Consider the following 21300-nt stretch of genomic DNA (forward strand, 5'->3'; position numbering starts at 1 on the left):
AATTAACTAATTAAAGTTTACCCGCCAAATTTGGATTGCGTAACCACTCATTTATGATCATTTATACAAACATCAAGATATTAATCTAAGATCATCAAATGAACGAGTGCAGATATTTAGTTTTAACTAGTTTGACATCAAGGATTTGATATTTTCTAAACATATCCTTGCAAACAAAATATGTTCAGAAAAATAAATTACAGATCAGCTCTTGTGGGGCGGGGGTCTCTGCTATCATTGGGGGGTTCTGATCCCGGATCTCGCTTACTGATTTGTCAGATTCCTGTATCCTGTTACACTATGTTTGTTAGTCGGAAGCCACGCCCCAGCTTGTCTGGCATAACAGGCGTTGGACGTCAGAGTAATCTCGGACTATATGTTCGTAAGCAATTCTCATTTTTTTGTCACTTCCTGGGTCCCGCTAGACCTTATTTCCCGTTTTCACGACACGACAAATTGACTTTCACATGTCCCGCATACAAAAATCTGCAATCCCGCGTCATGTTTAGACCCCAATGAGATCCACTTGTGGTTATCCTCGTGTCATATGGTTTCGTATCAACCACATTTTGTCGGTTTCAACTGTATAAGCTTACTTTGTGCCGTGTTTTACATTTTCTACATTTAGAACTACAACTTGACAAATTTAAAACATATTCAACATCGCTTTTTAAAGACGTTAGAACAAAGAGGGGGGATAGGAGGGTCCTGATCCCGAAATCCCCGGGCTTAAAAACACAAAATCCAGAGGTTCAGAATTTAAATAAAGTAAATCTCAACGTCCCGAAATTCAAAAACAAGAATTCCTGGATCCCGAAAGGGTCAATCCCGAAATCCCGAGCTTATAAACACCCGATCCCAGAGTCCCGATTAAGGTCCTATCCCCCTCAACAAAGTTAATAAAACTGACCTATTTAGTCACTTTTATTTAATGTCAAAAATATGCATGACTAAAATAGTTGTGGGGAAAAAAATCTGAAGTGTTAAAATAAAGTCCAGATATGTTTTTTGCCTATAAGACACCCGATCTTCAAGACATGTGACTGCCATGTTTTTTATTTGCCGTTTTAATTACAAACGAGCTAGTTAAAATTAACAGGGTTCTTATATAAAATGGCCAGTGTTCAAAATCTAATTATTCAATATTTTGTTGACAATTTTTTCTGAAATGAAGATGAAACAGCCAACTTTTTATATTTAATCATAAATTTTGTAAACTGCATTTTTAAAAATAATGTATTTTGTACAAACCAGGTGCCAATCTGAAATTCATCAAAATCTAACAATTTCAGCACATTTAACACCAACCTAAAAGTATTTACTAGTAATTTTCTGTTCTGAAAAGTATCAAATAACGTTTTTTATGATTCAAGCGATCACCAGAACCACAACTTTAGCAAATATTGATTTCCGGATTTTATAATCATTTCCTGTCCATGTACTGATCCAATATTTATAACATACGAAAACATGTGACACCGTTTTTTTTAACCAAAAAATCGCAAATTAATCAATAGAAACAGTCAAATATTGTAGTAAGCCTTGACTAAAAGACTAGATAACTAAAATCAATCTACAGGACATGCTTTTAAAATTTGAGTATTAGCCTGAATAAATACTCAGCAGGGAAAACCATAAGTAGTGAAAATAGTTATTAGTATGAAAACACATGACACAATGATATAAACATTGATAAATAGGAATGGTTATAATTTTTATATCAGCTGATAGAGTTGGTTCAAATTTTTCAGTTCACACACCAAATTTTATTGCCAACACCCACATTATTCTTCAAAACAACATTATGACCCCCTATGAAGTTATTAACATGAGCTGTGATATTTGTTTATTTTATCCATTGATAACTCTTAAAAATTTAAGAAATAATTCTTTCATGCCATGCTGTATGCTCATTTTAACATGGGTAGGCATTATATTTGTTGATTTCTTAATACTGAGCATTAGCAAGGTATTAAATGTTTACAAATATAATGCCTACCCATGTTAAAATGAGTGTATAGAGCATGGCATGATTGTACTTCGAAGCAGACTCATAGTAGACACTCGAAATGTCATCATTTTGATTTGATGAACAAAAATGATATAGAAATATCAACAGTTTATCAATAAAAAAAGAACAGAAACATTTAAACTTACTTTTAGAATGTTTTTATTTAATTTCCTAGCAAGCAACACCAACAAAAATGTCCATTTGTCAATCACGTGCGGCTCATGTTTTATTCAAATGAAAACATGGCCTTGTACCCAAAGATAAAAAAGAACGTCATATTAGAATCTAATATCTCAGTCCAGCCCATGTGTAAATTTCCTACAAATTTATGGTTTCCATGAATTATTTCTTAAATATCTATGACACTTTATGCAAGAACTGTTAAATGTTTGATGTGATAATTACAGACCATACATTTGCTATATGATAATACAAAATGTATGAATATTATCTACTATACACCTATATGATCGTGACCATACTCAAAACTGAGGGTGGGAATACCCTTTAACGTCAGCTGTCATAAAGTCATTTTCGTCAACTGTTAGCATCAAATTGGTTAAAAGAAATTCATCAAAATCAGTTGATTTCTTTTATCGTCTTAAATAAAGAAAGAGGACAATTTATTGTCATGCATGCACCAAAAATTACTGTTAACATCATTTTGCAAATTTTTTACCATTATTAGTCATGATGGAGGTACGCCCACTACAACCTTCACATCCCTTTATATGGTCCAAATACTCTTATGGTCTGGGACATAGACAATAGGAAAGTTTGGGAAATTGATTTTATCTGTCTCTGCACTGTTACTTTGTCATTGTTTGTAGAGTTTTATGCAAAGTTTTCTTTTTTTTTTAGGTTTGTTATACAGATTGATGTTGAGAAATATTGGACGTCTTTTTGATCATACCCATTTATCACTTATCTTCACAACTTTAAAGCAGACATATTTTACAATACAAACAACACACCAGTCATTTAAAGCATTTAAACTCTCATCTAAAAATTTGAAATCAGTTCTGTTCAACTCTCAGTTGTTATATAGTGAATTATATTTAGAAATTGTGCATCGTAATGCAAGTGTAAGACAAATTCAAGTCAGTTTTTCTTCATCTTTAACTGAAGACAGAATGGCTGAAAAGAAAGCATTGTCTACAAAACGTAAAATTGATTCAGACGAGAATCCTCCAACAGAAAAAAAGCAAAAATTGGAAACAAGTGACATCAAATCAGATGACTTTATTGAAAAAATTTCTACAAGTAGGAACAATGTCTGTAAATCAATATCTGAATTTAAATTTAATAAGAAGAGAGTGCGTGTTTTATCAAAGGCTAAAGATTTTCCTGAGGATAGTCAAGGAGTTGTATACTGGATGTCAAGGGACCAAAGAGTTCAAGGTAATTACAGGTGGTGAAGGTCAATCTTTTATATTAAAAGTATAAAAAGACAACAATCTAAATCTTCCTGAAACCTGACGACAAAGATTTTTTGATTTTTCTTTCAAGTTGTCCCTTTGAATCGTAAGAAATATAAATGTTACAGTTAAACAAATGTTTTAAAAGAAAGAACAAATTAAAATACATTTTTAGGAAGTTTCCATGAGAGATATTGATTTTTCGAAAAAAAAACTTCTATATTAAAGAGAATAAATTTTTGGCTATAGATCTACCGTGGAAACTTATGTACAATGTACTGTAATTATTTCACATAAATTATACTGAATAAAAGACATGCAAGATGTTTTAATTCAAATAAAGTCTGATCCTTATGAATATAGAAGACTTTTCGAAATAAAAATGGTAAGAAAACTTAGTTTGGTAATTTTTTTAGCATTTCAAAAGTACAAAATGTACTACATGTATCTATCTTTTACAATAAATAAAATAGGTGGAGAGCAATATTCACTAAGTGTCAAATCACAAAAGTAGAAGGAGAGTATAAAAAAGGATAGCAAAAACTCTGAAGAGCAATGTATAAAGTAAAATCACAAAAATACTGAACTAAGAGGAAAATCAATTTGGAAAGACCATAATCACACGGCAAAATCAAATGACAAAACGCATCAAAAAAGAATGGACAAGAACTGTCATATTCCTGACTTGGTACAGGCATTTTCAAATGTAGAAAAGCTTATACACCACTAAGTGTCATCAAATATTAAATAATTAATAATACAGATGTATATTCTATATTTTACAGATAATTGGGCTTTCCTGTATGCACAGAAACTTGCATTGAAGATGGAAGTACCATTACATGTTTGTTTCTGCCTTGTACCAAAGTTCTTAGAAGCTACTATCAGACATTATCATTTTATGATGGAGGGTCTCAAAGAAGTTGAACAAGTAAGTTATTTATACATTTTTAAGTACTTACAACTAAAGATGTGCATATGGAATCTGTGAATTATTTTTGTTGTGTTGCATCATAAATACATGTACCGGTGCATGACATATTTGATCTTTGATTGAAACCAACCAATTTGATCTGACTCAAGCTGTGTGGAGAGCTTAAGCCAAGTCTAAAAAAATGAAGATTTCAAGACAATCTCCTTAAAACAATGGGGGGGGGAAAATCTTTGTATTCATACATGTTTTGTCATATAAACAAATGGAATATTATAAGTAAGCTACTGTTATCCTTCTCAATAAATATGAAATGTATATTCATCATTGTAGCAAGATTTCTTTTGTGTTACAGGATTGCAATAAGTTGGACATATCTTTCCATTTATTGATTGGTTATGCCAAAGATGTGTTGCCACAGTTTGTGACAGATCATGATATTGGTGGTGTAGTGACAGATTTCTCTCCCTTACGTACACCAATGCAGTGGGTCGATGATGTCACAACAGCCATACCTAAAAATATACCCATTTGTCAGGTACAGTATTTAAAATAAATCAATAAGAACAATTGTAATTATAAAATATAAACCAAAGTGATGAAAGTAACATACATTTATTCACAAGATCAGTCTAATGTTATGTTTCAATTCTGTAAGGGTTTCCTATAACCATAGAACAAATGTATTTCAAAATATATTTTGTAAGGTTTACCTGGTTATCCTCTTTCATTTAACAGAACATTGATTGGATAAAAATTGAGGCCAGTTTGACAGTTGATAGAACAGTTGAACCAGTAGATTGGGCAATACCAGGTTCAACGGCTGGTCTTAAAATGCTGGAATCTTTTTGTAAGAAAAGGCTTAAGTATTTTTTCAAAAGATAGAAATAATCCATTTAAGACATATATTATTAATGCATACAGTCATGTTGATTTTTACAATTTTTTATTTTAAGGTAGATGCACATAATATTGTACCTTGCTGGGAAGCTTCTCCAAAACTAGAATATGGAGCTAGAACAATCAGAAATAAAATCCATAATCAGCTGTCTGGTTACTTAACAGAGTTTCCTCCAATTTGTGTTCACCCTTTTACTCCGAAAGAGAAACCACAGGTAATTTCTACAGTCTCATAATCACAGAAATTAATATTAATGCTGAAATACATTTTAAAATCGTATATTTACCATGTACAAGTTCGTAAAGTTGTGAATTATAATGACCCGTAAATCAGAATATACAAATAAACTAGTGATGGAAATACATGTATCAGTACTGAATGACACACATTTATATACAAAGAAATCATAAAAACAAACTTATGTCAATTATACAATAACAAAGACGAGTGTTGGATAGCTGTCTCATTGTCAATCATACCACTAATCTGTATTTTACACTAAAAATAAGATTTACTAATAAGCAAACATTTTTGATTGCAATAAATATTTCAACCAGGTGAGCCATTCAGGCTCTGGGGAGCCTCTTGTTTTTTGGTACCAAAATTTAGTGTGATTAGGGAAAAAGATATTGTGGAAAATTATTATATTTAGGCAGTTAAATTTGTTCTAATAAAATATATGCTTATACATAATGCACTATAACTATCAATGTATTTGTATCACATATAAAATATTTGACATGATATAGACATTCCGAATGCATATAAACTTTTTTAAAGAATTTTCTGTTTTATTTAACAGAACATTGATTGGGCCAAAATTGAGGCAAGTTTGACAGTTGACAGAACAGTTGGACCAGTAGATTGGGCAACACCAGGTTCAACGGCTGGTTTACGAATGCTGGAATCTTTTTGTAAAGAAAGACTGAAGTATTTTTCAAAAGATAGAAATAATCCAAATAAGATAGCTTTGAGTAATTTATCTCCTTGGATCCACTTTGGTAAGATCATGTAAGGTGGTTTTTAAAGTCATACATTGATATCATGTCACCGTCAGCATCAATTTCGGACAATAACTTTAGAATATTAAGTAAATAGAAATCCATGAAATTTAAACACAAGGTTTATAATCACAAAAGTAAGGTTGGGATTGATTTTGGCAGTTATGGTCCTAACAGTTTAGGAATTATTAGGGACAAAAATGGGCCCAAAAAAGCATTTTTCTGGTTTTCAGACAAAAACTTGTGGAGCAGTGTACACTGCTTTTAAATTATTTATAGAGAAATAATGTATTGTCTTGAGGTGAATAGCTGTCAATTTTCATTTTCTATTTTAAGACTTTATGATGTATTTAAATTGGTTATAATCATGATAATGGAAATTTGAATATAGATTATGACCATATTTTGAGGGAACAATTTTTTACTGGAAAGAGAGGGGAGGTTAAAAAAAAATTGTTGGGGTTGGGACAATTTGTTCTCAAGATGTCATAAATTGAAAAGAAAATTTCTTCAAATATTTTTAGCTCACCTGGCCCGAAGGGCCAAGTGAGCTTTTCTCATCACTTGGCGTCCGTCGTCCGTCGTCGTCGTCCTGCGTCCGGCGTTAACTTTTACAAAAATCTTCTCCTCTGAAACTACTGGGCCAAATTTAACCAAACTTGGCCATAATCATCATTGGGGTATCTAGTTTATAAATTGTGTCCGGTGACCCCGCCAACCAACCAAGATGGCCGCCATGGCTAAAAATAGAACATAGGGGTAAAATGCAGTTTTTGGATTATAACTCAAAAACCAAAGCATTTAGAGCAAATCTGACATGGTGTAAAATTGTTTAACAGGTTAAGATCTATCTGCCCTGAAATTTTCAGATGAATCTGACATTCCGTTATTAGGTTGCTGCCCCTAAATTGGTAATTTTAAGGAAATTTTGTTGTTTTTGGTTAATATCTTGAATATTATTTCAGACAGAGATAAACTGTAAACAGCAATAATGTTCAGCAAAGTAAGATCTACAAATAAGTCAACGTGACCAAAATGGTCAGTTGACCACTTTAGGAGTTATTGCCCTTTATAGTCAATTTTTAACCATTTTTCGTAAATCTTAGTAATCTTTTAGAAAAATCTTCTCCTCTGAAACTACGCCGCCAAATTAATTGAAACTTGGCCACAATCATCATTGGGGTATCTAGTTTAAAAATTGTGTCCGATGACCCGGCCAACCACTCAAGATGGCCGCCACGTCTAAAAATAGAACATAGGGGTAAAATGCAGTTTTTGGCTTATAACTCAAAAACCAAAGCATTAAGAGTAAATCTGACACGAAGTAAAATTGTTGATCAGGTCAAGCTCTATCTGCCCTAGAATTTTCAGATGAATTGGATCATCGGTTGTTAGGTTGCTGCACCTGAATTGGTAATTTTGAGGAAATTTTGCTGTTTTTTTTGTTTTTATCTTGAATATTATTATATACTCAAAAACCAAAGCATTTAGAGCAAATCTGACATGGGGTAAAATTGTTAAACAGGTCAAGATCTATCTGCCCTGAAATTTTCAGATGAATCTGACATTCCGTTGTTAGGTTGCTGCCCCTGAATTGGTAATTTTAAGGAAATTTTGTTGTTTTTGGTTATTATCTTGAATATTATTTCAGACAGAGATAAACTGTAAACAGCAATAATGTTCAGCAAAGTAAGGTCTACAAATAAGTCAACGTGACCAAAATGGTCAGTTGACCACTTTAGGAGTTATTGCCCTTTATAGTCAATTTTTAACCATTTTTCGTAAATCTTAGTAATCTTTTAGAAAAATCTTCTCCTCTGAAACTACGCCGCCAAATTAATTGAAACTTGGCCACAATCATCATTGGGGTATCTAGTTTAAAAATTGTGTCCGATGACCCGGCCAACCACTCAAGATGGCCGCCACGTCTAAAAATAGAACATAGGGGTAAAATGCAGTTTTTGGCTTATAACTCAAAAACCAAAGCATTAAGAGTAAATCTGACACGAAGTAAAATTGTTGATCAGGTCAAGCTCTATCTGCCCTAGAATTTTCAGATGAATTGGATCATCGGTTGTTAGGTTGCTGCACCTGAATTGGTAATTTTGAGGAAATTTTGCTGTTTTTTTTGTTTTTATCTTGAATATTATTATACTCAAAAACCAAAGCATTTAGAGCAAATCTGACATGGGGTAAAATTGTTAAACAGGTTAAGATCTATCTGCCCTGAAATTTTCAGATGAATCTGACATTCCGTTGTTAGGTTGCTGCCCCTGAATTGGTAATTTTAAGGAAATTTTGTTGTTTTTGGTTATTATCTTGAATATTATTTCAGACAGAGATAAACTGTAAACAGCAATAATGTTCAGCAAAGTAAGATCTACAAATAAGTCAACGTGACCAAAATGGTCAGTTGACCACTTTAGGAGTTATTGCCCTTTATAGTCAATTTTAACCATTTTTCGTAAATCTTAGTAATCTTTTAGAAAAATCTTCTCCTCTGAAACTACGCGGCCGAATTAATTGAAACTTGGCTACAATCATCATTGGGGTATCTAGTTTAAAAATTGTGTATGATGACCCGGCCAACCACTCAAGATGGCCGCCACGTCTAAAAATAGAACATAGGGGTAAAATGCAGTTTTTGGCTTATAACTCAAAAACCAAAGCATTAAGAGTAAATCTGACACGAAGTAAATTGTTGATCAGGTCAAGCTCTATCTGCCCTGGAATTTTCAGATGAATTGGATCATCGGTTGTTAGGTTGCTGCCCCTGAATTGGTAATTTTGAGGAAATTTTGCTGTTTTTTTTGTTTTTATCTTGAATATTATTATAGATAGGGATAAACTGTAAACAGCAATAATGTACAGCAAAGTAAGAACTAAAAATAAGTCAACATGACCAAAATAGTCAATTGACCCCCTAAGGAGTTATTGCCCTTCAAAGTCAATTTTTAATAATTTTCACAAAATTTGTAGATTTTCACTAACATTTTCCACAGAAACTACTGTTATAGATAGAGATAATTGTAAGCAGCAAAAATGTTTAGTAAAGTAAGATCTACAAACACATCACCATCACCAAAACACAATTTTGTCATGAATCCATCTGTGTACAATGTTTAATATTAACATAGACCAAGGTGAGCGACACAGGCTCTTTAGAGCCTCTAGTTAATTTTGCCTTAAAAAAGGGGTGGGGTGGGATCAATTAGCAACAGCATAGTGTACTGTAAATTCAGAAATTATTGTGTGCATTTATTATTGCGATTGTTGAAGAATGAACGAAAACGAGAGATTAATTATTGCATAAAGACATTTGTACCATATTTATCAAAATGCAAGTTCTTTTTATTGCGATTCTCACTTAGTCACATTATTCGCTATAATAAAAACCTTGTTATAATTTCTGAATTTACAGTATTGCATAAAAGCAAAATTTAAGTTAAGATCACATAACCATTTCAAGCTCTTTATCTACAGTTATTCTGTGTTAGAAACCTATGATGTGTGAAATATTTATTAACAATCCAAATTTAGACCTTTATCAAGCAGGAATATTGTGTCCATGTTTGCCCCAACTGTTCAGGGTTGGACCTCTGCAGTCGTATACAGCTGCTTTTGGTGAAGCAATTTATCTATTTTTGTAAAAACATATTATAAAACTTATCTTCCCATAATTTATTTCAAAGTTCTGTCTCTAAGATTTCTTTAAATCACAGAAATCTGGGTTTTTTCATGAACAATCTATGCAAATTTGGGCAATTTTGCATGAATTATAGCATGACAAATAGCACAGTGATCCATACTTTTTATTATAATTTTTCTAAAGCTCAGTAAAATCTTCGTTTTGGCAAAGTATTATAATATAAGAAAATTCTGTCTGAGGAATTATATACCAATGGTCCACCTTAAGTATAGAAAATATTCAACTGAACTGGTTTCCAGACAAAACTGAAATTCACAGGCACTACGTTGAATTCTTGTAAAAATCTTATGAACTACATGTACTTGCTGCTTTTGAATGTCAATCACAAACGATTGAAAGTCTTTGATCTGATTATTGTTTATCAAATCCTTTTTTTTTTAATTATTTTTTAAGTTTCCCATTTGTTTGTTGTTTGTCAATTTTTGTTTCTCCTTATGTATGTTTTATAGATGTTATGGTTATTAATATTACAGGTCAAATCTCAGTTCAGCGAAGTATCCTAGTTGTTAAGCAGTACAGAAGTAAATACAAGGAGGGGGTAGAGGCTTATATAGAGGAAGCTATCATAAGAAGAGAGCTAGCTGATAATTTCTGTTTTTACAATAAAAACTATGATTCCATAGAAGGTATATATTAGTTGTAAGTTTTAAAAGGTTAAAAAAGTAAAGTTTGATTACAGGTAGAACAAGTTATTGCCATAAAAAGAATTTTCTGTAATGATGAAAATGAGCTGCTATTGTGGTAGACTTGTAAATTTTCAGATTGGCTCACAGTGTGATGATCATGGATACATCAGAATGATTTATAGTTGACAGTTAATAATCCTTTTATTCTTAGTTACAGAAATAAGTCATTCTTTTTTCTGTGAAATATTGCTGACTTACTAAACAGGTGTCATGCTTAAGGTAGCACAATACAAAGATTTTTTTACTTCCAATCACTAACATTTGAAATGCTGTAACTTTCTTATGAATGCATAGAAAATAATAAAAGAGGTACATATAGATAGATAAAAGATTAATCTTTTAAATGAATGTAATATTTTTATTATGCAATCATTATGTAATCAATTATTATGTAATTAGTGGCAAAATCTGGGTAAGTTCACTTGAATGAATTTATCTCTTTCATCTCTTTAACTATACAGAAAATTTTAACGAAATCTTAATCAACACATCATGGGCTTCAAAAGGGTGTCTCAGATTGTCTCTATGGTATTCTATTCTCTCATAAATCTCCAATTAGTGAAACATTCTAACCACATAAAAGAAGATAATGTTTAATTAGGTGTAAAATTTGTTCTATACATTCTATCTAAAATCTGAGACACCCTTTTGTAGATAATGGCCATAGGAACAACATATAATAAAATCAAGCCTCTAGGGATACCTATGCAGAGGCTAATTTCATTTGAAAGTGGAAATTTGGTGAAAAATATTTTAGACACCGTTAACATTATAATTGGTTACATAATTGTTGCATAATGCTAACATTGCATTAATTAGAAAGAGTAATCCAAAACTACCACTTTTATAAATTTTCAAGCATTATTAAGAAAGTTACAGCATTTTAAAACTTGATAGTTGGAGTTATAAAATCTTTGTATTGTGCTACCTTAAGTGAACTGCCTATGTTTAATCTGTATGTGAATTTAAGTATGTAAAGACAAAATTTGAATAACAGTAAGTTCATGAAGTTACTGAAGAATTTTGATAAAGTAAAGGATTATATTAAAAAAAATCTATGTACATATGTTTTATAGAAAAACTAAGCTATTCAGGTAAATAAAACATACTTATACTATTTTGTTGAATTGGAGGGATTATATGAATTTAATAACAAATTATTGTTTGCTATCACAGGTGCTTATGACTGGGCTAAAACATCGCTTAAGTTACATGAAAAAGATAAACGGAAGTATTTATATACTAGAGAAAAGCTAGAAAAAGGTCAAACTCATGATGACCTTTGGAATGCCGCACAGGTTAGTTTCATCTGCACATTTTACCTAAATATTGGTTTTTTTTTAAAACAATAACCAGATAAACATTGTTTCTTTAATCATATCGGCAGGAATTTCAGAAGTTCAAAAGCTTATTCCTGAGTATAACAAGTATTAATTATTATATTATTTATCAGTTTTCTCTGTTAATTTAACTAAATATAAAAGTAAAGAATGATTGATTGATTGATTGATTGTATAGTTTAAACATATTTGTTTATAGTGGATTGGGAAACAAGTTTTGCAACTTATTTCAATCCCTTTCCACTTTGCGGGTGCGAGTGCTGCCTTGTAGCGGCATTAGCCTTCTCTTTTTCGAAATCTACAAGGGTGTCTTTAACGTGCAAGAGATATGGCTCTCTCTTAACACGGGTCAGCCATTTATCGTCCCTTTCCTACTGACTATCATCGTTTCCTCAAGACCATACTCGCAAATGGTGTCAAGGGAGAGCTGAAAAATTCAGTCCCTGAAATTTTCATCCCAGACGGTAATTTCATAACCTTTGTGTTAGTAGTCTGACGCACTAACCACTACACCATTTATGATGATTGATTTATGTCTGATCTACATAAAAGGCAATATCGCACCACAAAGAATGACTGATCTGTTTACATTATTTGTGTTTAAGGAGTTAACTTTTATAGTCACACCCTATTTTTTTTTACTTTTTCATCATCAATAAGTATAGCTGCTTATTACACTCAAGCAAGTAACCAAGGAAAGCAATTTATGAATTTCAATGATTTTAATCCTTTCTGCTCTGGAAATAAATGATAAGTAGGTATTACTATTAATTTCAAATACATTAAAATTCCTGTCTTGCTGTCTGTGCTAACAATGATCTGACAACGCTCTTCTACTTTTTAACTAGATAATCATTAAATCAGCAATTGATGCATATGATATTTTTTTTAGATTTTTTCTAATGGAACAGACCGTTGTCAGAAACTTGTAATAGAAAATTTACACAGCTCCTCTTTGTCAATCAAATTGGTATTTTTCAATTGATTTTAAAAGATTTTAATTTTTACACAGCTCCTCTTTGTCAATCAAATTGGTATTTTTCAATTGATTTTAAAAGATTTTAATTTTTAAAGTACAACTATGAAATGATTGGGGTAAAAGTTAATAGCATTAATTGGAACTTGTTCCTTTAATAGATTCAGATGACAATAGAAGGAAAGATGCATGGATTCTTGAGAATGTACTGGGCCAAGAAAATCTTAGAATGGACAGGAAGTCCAACAGAAGCTTTGGAGACAGCAATCTATCTCAACGACAGATTTAATTTAGATGGCAGAGATCCTAATGGATATGTTGGTAAGTTATATACATGCAAGAATTAATTTGTTATAGATATAAGAAGATGTGGTAAGAGTGTCAATGAAACAATTCTCAATCCAAGTCACAATTTGTAAAAGTAAACCATTATAGGTCAAAGTACGACCTTCAAAGTGAGAAAAAATATTATGAAAAAAAGAGGGGTTAAATGGAAATGATAATAACAGTCTACAGTTGAGTGTTTTCTTTTCTCCCTATGAATACAGAAGTGAATTATCATCTTTATTACCTCAGTTTATACCTTGGAAAGTAATGATTTGATGAAATGATCATATTTAATGAGGATATTTTTACATGCAACATGATAACAAAAAAACGAAAATCAGCTTGTATCATTCATCACAACTATATATAGTAAACTTCATGTCAAATTAAAAAGTATAAGTTTTAGGATAATTTTTATTTGATAAAGTATAACAAGTGGTGGAGACAGTAATATAAAATTGTTGACATATAAATTCTATTCTATGTATTCAATTTGTTATTTATAGGTTGCATGTGGTCAATTTGTGGTATCCATGATCAAGGATGGAAGGAAAGAGAAATTTTTGGAAAAATTCGCTACATGAATTATGATGGTTGTAAAAGAAAATTTGATGTTGCTGCTTTTGTTAGAAAATATAGAGGGAAAAAATTGTGAATTTCCAACAAATGACAGAAGAAAAGAGAATCTCTGGGAAATAATATCTGTAAATTTAGACTAGCTTCAAATCTGTCATGTCTGTTGGTCTCATCTATATATCAAACATGTATCATATCATTGTGTCATTGAAATAAAGTCAGAATATAATCAGAATGTATTGCCTTCACACATGATATTACATTGGTCATATCTAACTAAAGAAATAGAAAAAACACAACTTTGATTATAAACTTGCTATTTTGATAGTTTGATTCATTGCACAAATGATACCAATGATTGTTTTAATTGTTTTCAGTCCACTATATAAATTTGTGTTCAAATGATGGCAGCTTTTGAAGAAAATTATTTCTCCTGTTTGCATGTGTTCTAATTACTGGTACTCATTAATTTTTGTTTCATTTTATTACCCTTTATATTGATATCCATCATACATAGTTTGTTACTTTTTATATTTTGTATGTTAAGTCTGAATTTATTAAGTTTTCTAAACATTAAACAGAATTTGTCAGCAAACGGTGAGTCTGTAGTGTTTCTGCTTTTAAGCTGACTGGCAACAACACTGAAATGGATATGTCCACTGTAAAGTTAGTAATTTTATATTGAATTACAAAAATTTGAAAGTACGAGGTTCACAATAATAAAAACCTACATTCATTATTTTATTTGTCATTTTCTTTATATAATTTGTACAATCAGATAAATTAAATCTTGCATGTTTGCATGGGATCTCAAAAAATCAATGCACACATTATTTTTTCAATTTACAGTATTTGGCTGATTATTTTTACATAAACCAACCAAGCATTTGTTGAGATCCTAATGTTTTTAAGTACTTACCATCTAGGTAATATTGTATGTAGATTGAGAATGTATCCTGTTTTTTGAAGTATACAAATATCCTTCTGTAACTTTAAGCTGAGATTTTGTATTTAGAATGGAAAAACTGATTGAACTAAAGATATAGAGTTTTGATTGATCTTTTCATTTTTTGGTTAAGATTTAGGTGAACTGGTCTAATTGGATTTTTTTTGTTTCTCTCAAATTATTATAAAATTTTGGACCAACTGGTTCAAGAGCTAAACTTTTACAGAATGCAAAAATGAAGGTATGGGTTATATGTCAATTAGACTAATACAAGAAACACAATGCCAGGATAAATTATGTTTTTGATGTTATTGCTGGGAACTTTTTAGTATAAAATGTTAAGAAAAATATTAGGAAATCACCTGGTTTGGTTTTATTTAACACTTTAGTCCAGTCAATCTAGCATAAATTTGACCCTAACCCTAAAGTAATTGCAACAGATTTTAAAGTTTTAATCTTTAGCATAATATCCCAAATATACACAGAAAAAAGTCCCATAAAATCTAACTTGCGGAAGACTAAAAAAATCACCATTTAAAATTCCTCAAGTTAGATTTTCATTGAAAAGGGAGATAACTCTTGCAAAAAAGGCAGAATTATCAATAAAAATTGATACAAAATTATAACTTTACCCCTTCTATTCATCAGAATGTATTGATTCTTGATTTTTTAGTGGTCTTTAGAGTATATTGAACAACTCTAAAGGTGTTTTCATATATTTTATCAAGCTATTATCTAGATTTCGTAATTCATTAGTTGACCATTTATTGAATTCTTCAACATGTCAAGGTAAAGAATCTCAAATTTAATAAAAATAATTCAGCATGCATTCTTCTTTTTGTGGTTTAAATTTCTTTAGAAAAGTAAGTTGCTGAAAAATATCATATACAGATATAAACAATACCAAATTTTCACAATTTTTTTTCAAAATGGTTACAAAGCTTCAAATTTGCAATTTCTTTCATGTAAAATGCATGAAAAAAATAAAACTACTCATAACACTTCAGTTTTGTACATTTCATGAGCAGAAGCTATATGATTTAGTCAAATACAAACTTATAACCCCATCAAAGTATCATACTTTACATAAATTTCAAGAAAAACAACCAAAAAAAGACACTTTTTTGCAAGAGTTATCTCCCCTTCCAATCTTAATTTCCATAGGAAATTAAAAATGCTGATTTTGTGTTCTCCTAAAGTTAGATTTTATGGGACTTTTTTCTGTGTATATAAAGGGCATAATGCTATAGATTAGAGCTTAAACATTTTCTGTTGCAATTAGTTTGAGGTTAAATCTTAGTTTGACTGGACTAAAATCAAAAAGTCTGAAAACATAAAGTAAAAGTGATAAGATATAAGATACAGTGAAAAAATGGTAAAATTAACAAGATAACCATTCATCCATAATTGCAACCTAAATGTAAGAGAAAGAAAAAAAAACATCTAGTTAACACCCTTCATTTTCATATTGTTAGAACAACAATAACATTTTTGTTTGATAGTAAATTCTGCAGACAGAAATGTGGGAAATTGCTATAAAAAGTGACAAAAAAACATTTTTTGCTGATTTTTACATGCATTCAATACATTATAGGTCTAATTCATAACCTTCTAGTTGATTGTATCTCTGAAAATATAAGTTCTACATAAATCAATTTATTTGATAATTCAAAAACAGTTCATTGAGTTTTGAATGCATATAAACTTTCATTAAAAGACTGAAAAGGCTGTATTAAATACATATCACCCACTTCATATTATCAAATAATCTCCAAAGTTTCATACTCAATCATTTCATGATTTTGTATATTTTTATATGTTTTTGATTAATTTTGGGTATAGCAAGGTATATATGTTAATAAAGCTGAATTGAGATCAAGGGGGGTCCAGATATGTTTTGAAGATCAATGCTTTTGAATAGAACAAATGGTGGGAACACCCCCTCCCCCTTTTTTTCTAAAAAGCTTGATGTGCCCCTGGAGGTTGTTTACATACATGATACCTGTTATGATTGATAAAACTAGGATACCTTTTTATAAGTGTTAATGACTTTTAATGTAAATACACTTTTTTTGTATTGAAATATTAAAAGTAAAAAAAGTTGATGTTTAGTAACTTGTTATAAAAAGCATTGTTTATAGTTACTTGTCAGAAAAATTAACTAGAGAATAGTAATGGGTAATGTGTCAATGAGACAGCAACCTGACCATAACGAAGCCTAAAAAACATATGCTGGCCACCAATTAGTCTTCAACAGAGCCAGAAAATCCCACACCCATAGGCAGACTTCAGTTATAGTGAGTGGTCAGAATAAGCATTAATTATTGTGACTGGACAGAACAAGCATTGTTTAAAGTGACTGTTCAGAATAAACATGGGTTATAGTGACTGGACAGAACAGGCATTGGTTACAGTGACTGGACAGAACAGGCATTGTTTATAGTGAGTGGTCAGAACAAGCATTGGTTACAGTGACTGGACAGAACAGGCATTGTTTATAGTGACTGGACAGAACAGGCATTGGTTACAGTGACTGGACAGAACAGGCGTTGTTTATAGTGAGTGGTCAGAACAAGCATTGATTATAGTGACTGGACAGAATTAGTATTGTTTATGGTGACTGGTCAGAACAAGCATAGTTTATAGTAACTGGTCAGAATAAGCATTGTTTATATAGTAACTGGACAGAAAAAGCATTGGATAAAGTGACTGGACAGAACAAGCATTGGATATAGTAACTGGACAGAACAAGCATTGTTTATAGTGACTAAACAGAACAAGCATTGTTTATAGTGACTGGACAGAACAAGCATTGTTTATAGTGACTGGACAGAACAAGCATTGTTTATAGTGACTGGACAGAACAAGCATTGTTTATAGTGACTTGACAGAACAAGCATTGTTTATAGTGACTGGACAGAATAAGCATTGGTTATAGTGACTGGACAGAACAAGCATTGGATATAGTGACTAAACAGAACAAGCATTGTTTATAGTAACTGATCAGAACAAGCATTGGATATAGTGACTGGACAGAACAAGCATTGGATATAGTGACTGGACAGAATAAGCATTGTTTATAGTGACTAAACAGAACAAGCATTGTTTATAGTGACTGGACAGAATAAGCATTGGTTATAGTGACTGGACAGAACAAGCATTGTTTATAGTGACTGGACAGAACAAGCATTGTTTATAGTAACTGGTCAGAATAAGCATTGTTTATAGTGACTAAACAGAACAAGCATTGTTTATAGTGACGACAGAATAAGCATTGTTTATAGTGACTGGTCAGAATAAACATTGGTTATAGTGACTGGACAGAACAAGCATTGGTTATAGTGACTGGTCAGAATAAGCATTGTTTATAGTGACTAAACAGAACAAGCATTGTTTATAGTGGCTGGACAGAACAAGCATTGGTTATAGTGACTGGACAGAACAAGCATTGGTTATAGTGACTGGACAGAATAAGCATTGGTTATAGTGACTGGACAGAACAAGCATTGTTTATAGTGACTAAACAGAACAAGCATTGTTTATAGTGACTGGACAGAATAAACATTGGTTATAGTGACTGGACAGAACAAGCATTGGTTATAGTGACTGGACAGAACAAGCATTGGATATAGTGACTAAACAGAACAAGCATTGTTTATAGTAACTGGTCAGAATAAGCATTGTTTATAGTGACTGGACAGAACAAGCATTGTTTATAGTGACTGGACAGAACAAGCATTGTTTATAGTAACTGGTCAGAATAAGCATTGTTTATAGTGACTAAACAGAACAAGCATTGTTTATAGTGACGACAGAATAAGCATTGTTTATAGTGACTGGTCAGAATAAACATTGGTTATAGTGACTGGACAGAACAAGCATTGGTTATAGTGACTGGTCAGAATAAGCATTGTTTATAGTGACTAAACAGAACAAGCATTGTTTATAGTGACTGGACAGAACAAGCATTGGTTATAGTGACTGGACAGAACAAGCATTGGTTATAGTGACTGGACAGAATAAGCATTGGTTATAGTGACTGGACAGAACAAGCATTGTTTATAGTGACTAAACAGAACAAGCATTGTTTATAGTGACTGGACAGAATAAACATTGGTTATAGTGACTGGACAGAACAAGCATTGGTTATAGTGACTGGACAGAACAAGCATTGGATATAGTGACTAAACAGAACAAGCATTGTTTATAGTAACTGGTCAGAATAAGCATTGTTTATAGTGACTGGACAGAATAAGCATTGGTTATAGTGACTGGACAGAACAAGCATTGGTTATAGTGACTGGACAGAACAAGCATTGGTTATAGTGACTGGACAGAATAAGCATTGTTATGATGGTATGATACTAAACCCCTTACGGGAAGGATTGTGCCTGATGTTCATATGATGAAATCATAATCTTTCAGTCAGTTTAATTGAAGTCTGGAGCTGGCATGTCAGTTAACTGCTAGTAGTCTGTTGTTATTTATGTATTATTGTCATTTTGTTTATTTTCTTTGGTTACATCTTCTGACATCAGACTCGGACTTCTCTTGAACTGAATTTTAATGTGCGTATTGTTATGCTTTTACTTTTCTACACTGGTTAGAGGTATAGGGGGAGGGTTGAGATCTCACAAACATGTTTAACCCCGCCGCATTTTTGCGCCTGTCCCAAGTCAGGAGCCTCTGGCCTTTGTTAGTCTTGTATTATTTAAATTTTAGTTTCTTGTGTACAATTTGGAAATTAGTATGGCGTTCATTATCACTGAACTAGTATATATTTGTTTAGGGGCCAGCTGAAGGACGCCTCCGGGTGCGGGAATTTCTCGCTACATTGAAGACCTGTTGGTGACCTTCTGCTGTTGTGTTTTTTTTTTTTTTTTTTTTTTTTTATTTTGGTCGGGTTGTTGTCTCTTTGACACATTCCCCATTTCCATTCTCAATTTTATTTATGGTGACTGGTCAGAATAAGCATTGTTTATGGTGACTGGTTAGAACATGCATTGTGTATGGTTTTTGGTAAGAACAAGCTGGACTGGACTGGACAGAACAGGCATTGGTTACAGTGACTGGACAGAACAGGCATTGTTTATAGTGAGTGGTCAGAACAAGCATTGATTATAGTGATTGGTCAGAACAACTTATATGTAAAAGAAGATGTGGTATGATTGCCAATGAGACAACTATCCGCAAAAGACCCAAATGACAGACATTAACAACTATAGTTCACCGTACGGCCTTCAACAATGAGCAAAGCCCATACCGCATAGTCAGCTATAAAAGGCCCCGATAAGACAATGTAAAACAATTCAAACGAGAAAACTAACGGCCTTATTTAAGCATTGCTTATAGTGACTGGACAGAACAAGGACTGTTCATAGTGAGTGTTCAGAACAAGCATTGATTATAGTGACTGAACAGAACAGTCATTGTTTATAGTGACTGGTCAGAACACGCATTGTTTAAAGTGACTGATCAGAACGAGCATTGTTTATAGTGAGTGGTCAGAACAAGCATTGCTTATAGTCACTTGTCAGAACAAGCATTGATTATAGTGAGTGGTCAGAACAAGTATTGGTTATGAAGAGTGTCAGAAAAAGCATTGATTATAATGAGTGGTCAGAACAAGCATTGATTATAAGGAGTTGACATAATAAGCATTGCCATAGTAACTGATCAAAACAACCATTGTGTATGGTGACTGGTCATAACAAGCATAGTTTATAGCTACTGGTCAGAAATAAAATTGAGAATGCAAATGGGGAATGTGTCAAAGAAAGAAAGCATTGTTTATACATGTAGTGATAGGCCAGAACAAGTATTGTTTTTATTGTTGAGCCTTGACTATTGTTGCAGAAAGCTTGACATAGGGATAGTAATCTGGCAGTGTATGTTTACTTTCTAAAAAAATTATATTTTAGAAGGTGGAAGACCTGGATGCTTCTTACTGTGTATATGGATGCCTCATGCTATGAAGTTTCCGTCAGTCACATGTACAATGTCCTTGACCTCATTTTCATGGTTCAGTGACTACTTGAAAAACAGTTAAGATTTTTTGCAATGTTAAATTCTCTCTTTTTATATTAATAATAGGATAACTATATTTGGTTTCTGCATATCTTGCAATATCCTCATGCCAGTCACAGATTTCACTTGACCTCGACCTAATTGCATGGATCAGTGAACAAGGTTAAGTTTTGGTGGTCAAGTCCATATCTCAGATACTATAAGCAACAGGTCTAGTATATTCAATATACGGAAGGGCTTTAAGGTGTACATGTCCAACTGGCAGGTGTCATCTGGCCTTTACCTCATGTTCATAGTTCAGTGGTTATAAATAAGTTTTTGTGTTTTGGTCTGTTTTTCTTATACTGTATGCAATAGGTCTACTACATTCGGTGTATGGAATGATTGTAAGGAGTACATGTCCAACTGGCAGGTGCCATCTGACCTTGACCTCAATTTCATGGTTCAGTGG

General features: G+C 32.1%; 1 protein-coding gene across 7 annotated transcripts in view; it reads left to right on the top strand.

Moving 5' to 3' along the window:
* The window catches only part of LOC134712272 (deoxyribodipyrimidine photo-lyase-like), a 17091-nt gene extending 166 nt beyond the window's left edge, over nt 1–16925 (top strand). For 4 of the 7 annotated variants that reach the window (XM_063573658.1, XM_063573657.1, XM_063573659.1 and 1 more), the window contains exons 2-10: nt 2873–3412; nt 4215–4360; nt 4716–4898; nt 5317–5475; nt 6064–6262; nt 10445–10597; nt 11834–11955; nt 13135–13294; nt 13807–16925. In XM_063573658.1, the coding sequence (XP_063429728.1) occupies nt 2890–3412; nt 4215–4360; nt 4716–4898; nt 5317–5475; nt 6064–6262; nt 10445–10597; nt 11834–11955; nt 13135–13294; nt 13807–13955 (1794 nt within the window). In that variant the 5' untranslated portion in view covers nt 2873–2889 and the 3' untranslated portion in view covers nt 13956–16925. Of the gene's footprint in view, nt 1–18; nt 107–328; nt 383–2872; nt 3413–4214; nt 4361–4715; nt 4899–5316; nt 5476–6063; nt 6263–10444; nt 10598–11833; nt 11956–13134; nt 13295–13806 lie in introns of those variants that run through there. The other 3 variants (XM_063573663.1, XM_063573660.1, XM_063573661.1) reach the window with 3 other exon arrangements.
* The last annotated feature ends 4375 nt before the right edge of the window (nt 16926–21300 follow it).

This window comes from Mytilus trossulus, chromosome 3, assembly GCF_036588685.1.
Source record: "Mytilus trossulus isolate FHL-02 chromosome 3, PNRI_Mtr1.1.1.hap1, whole genome shotgun sequence".
NCBI classification, from domain to species: Eukaryota; Metazoa; Mollusca; class Bivalvia; order Mytilida; family Mytilidae; genus Mytilus; species Mytilus trossulus.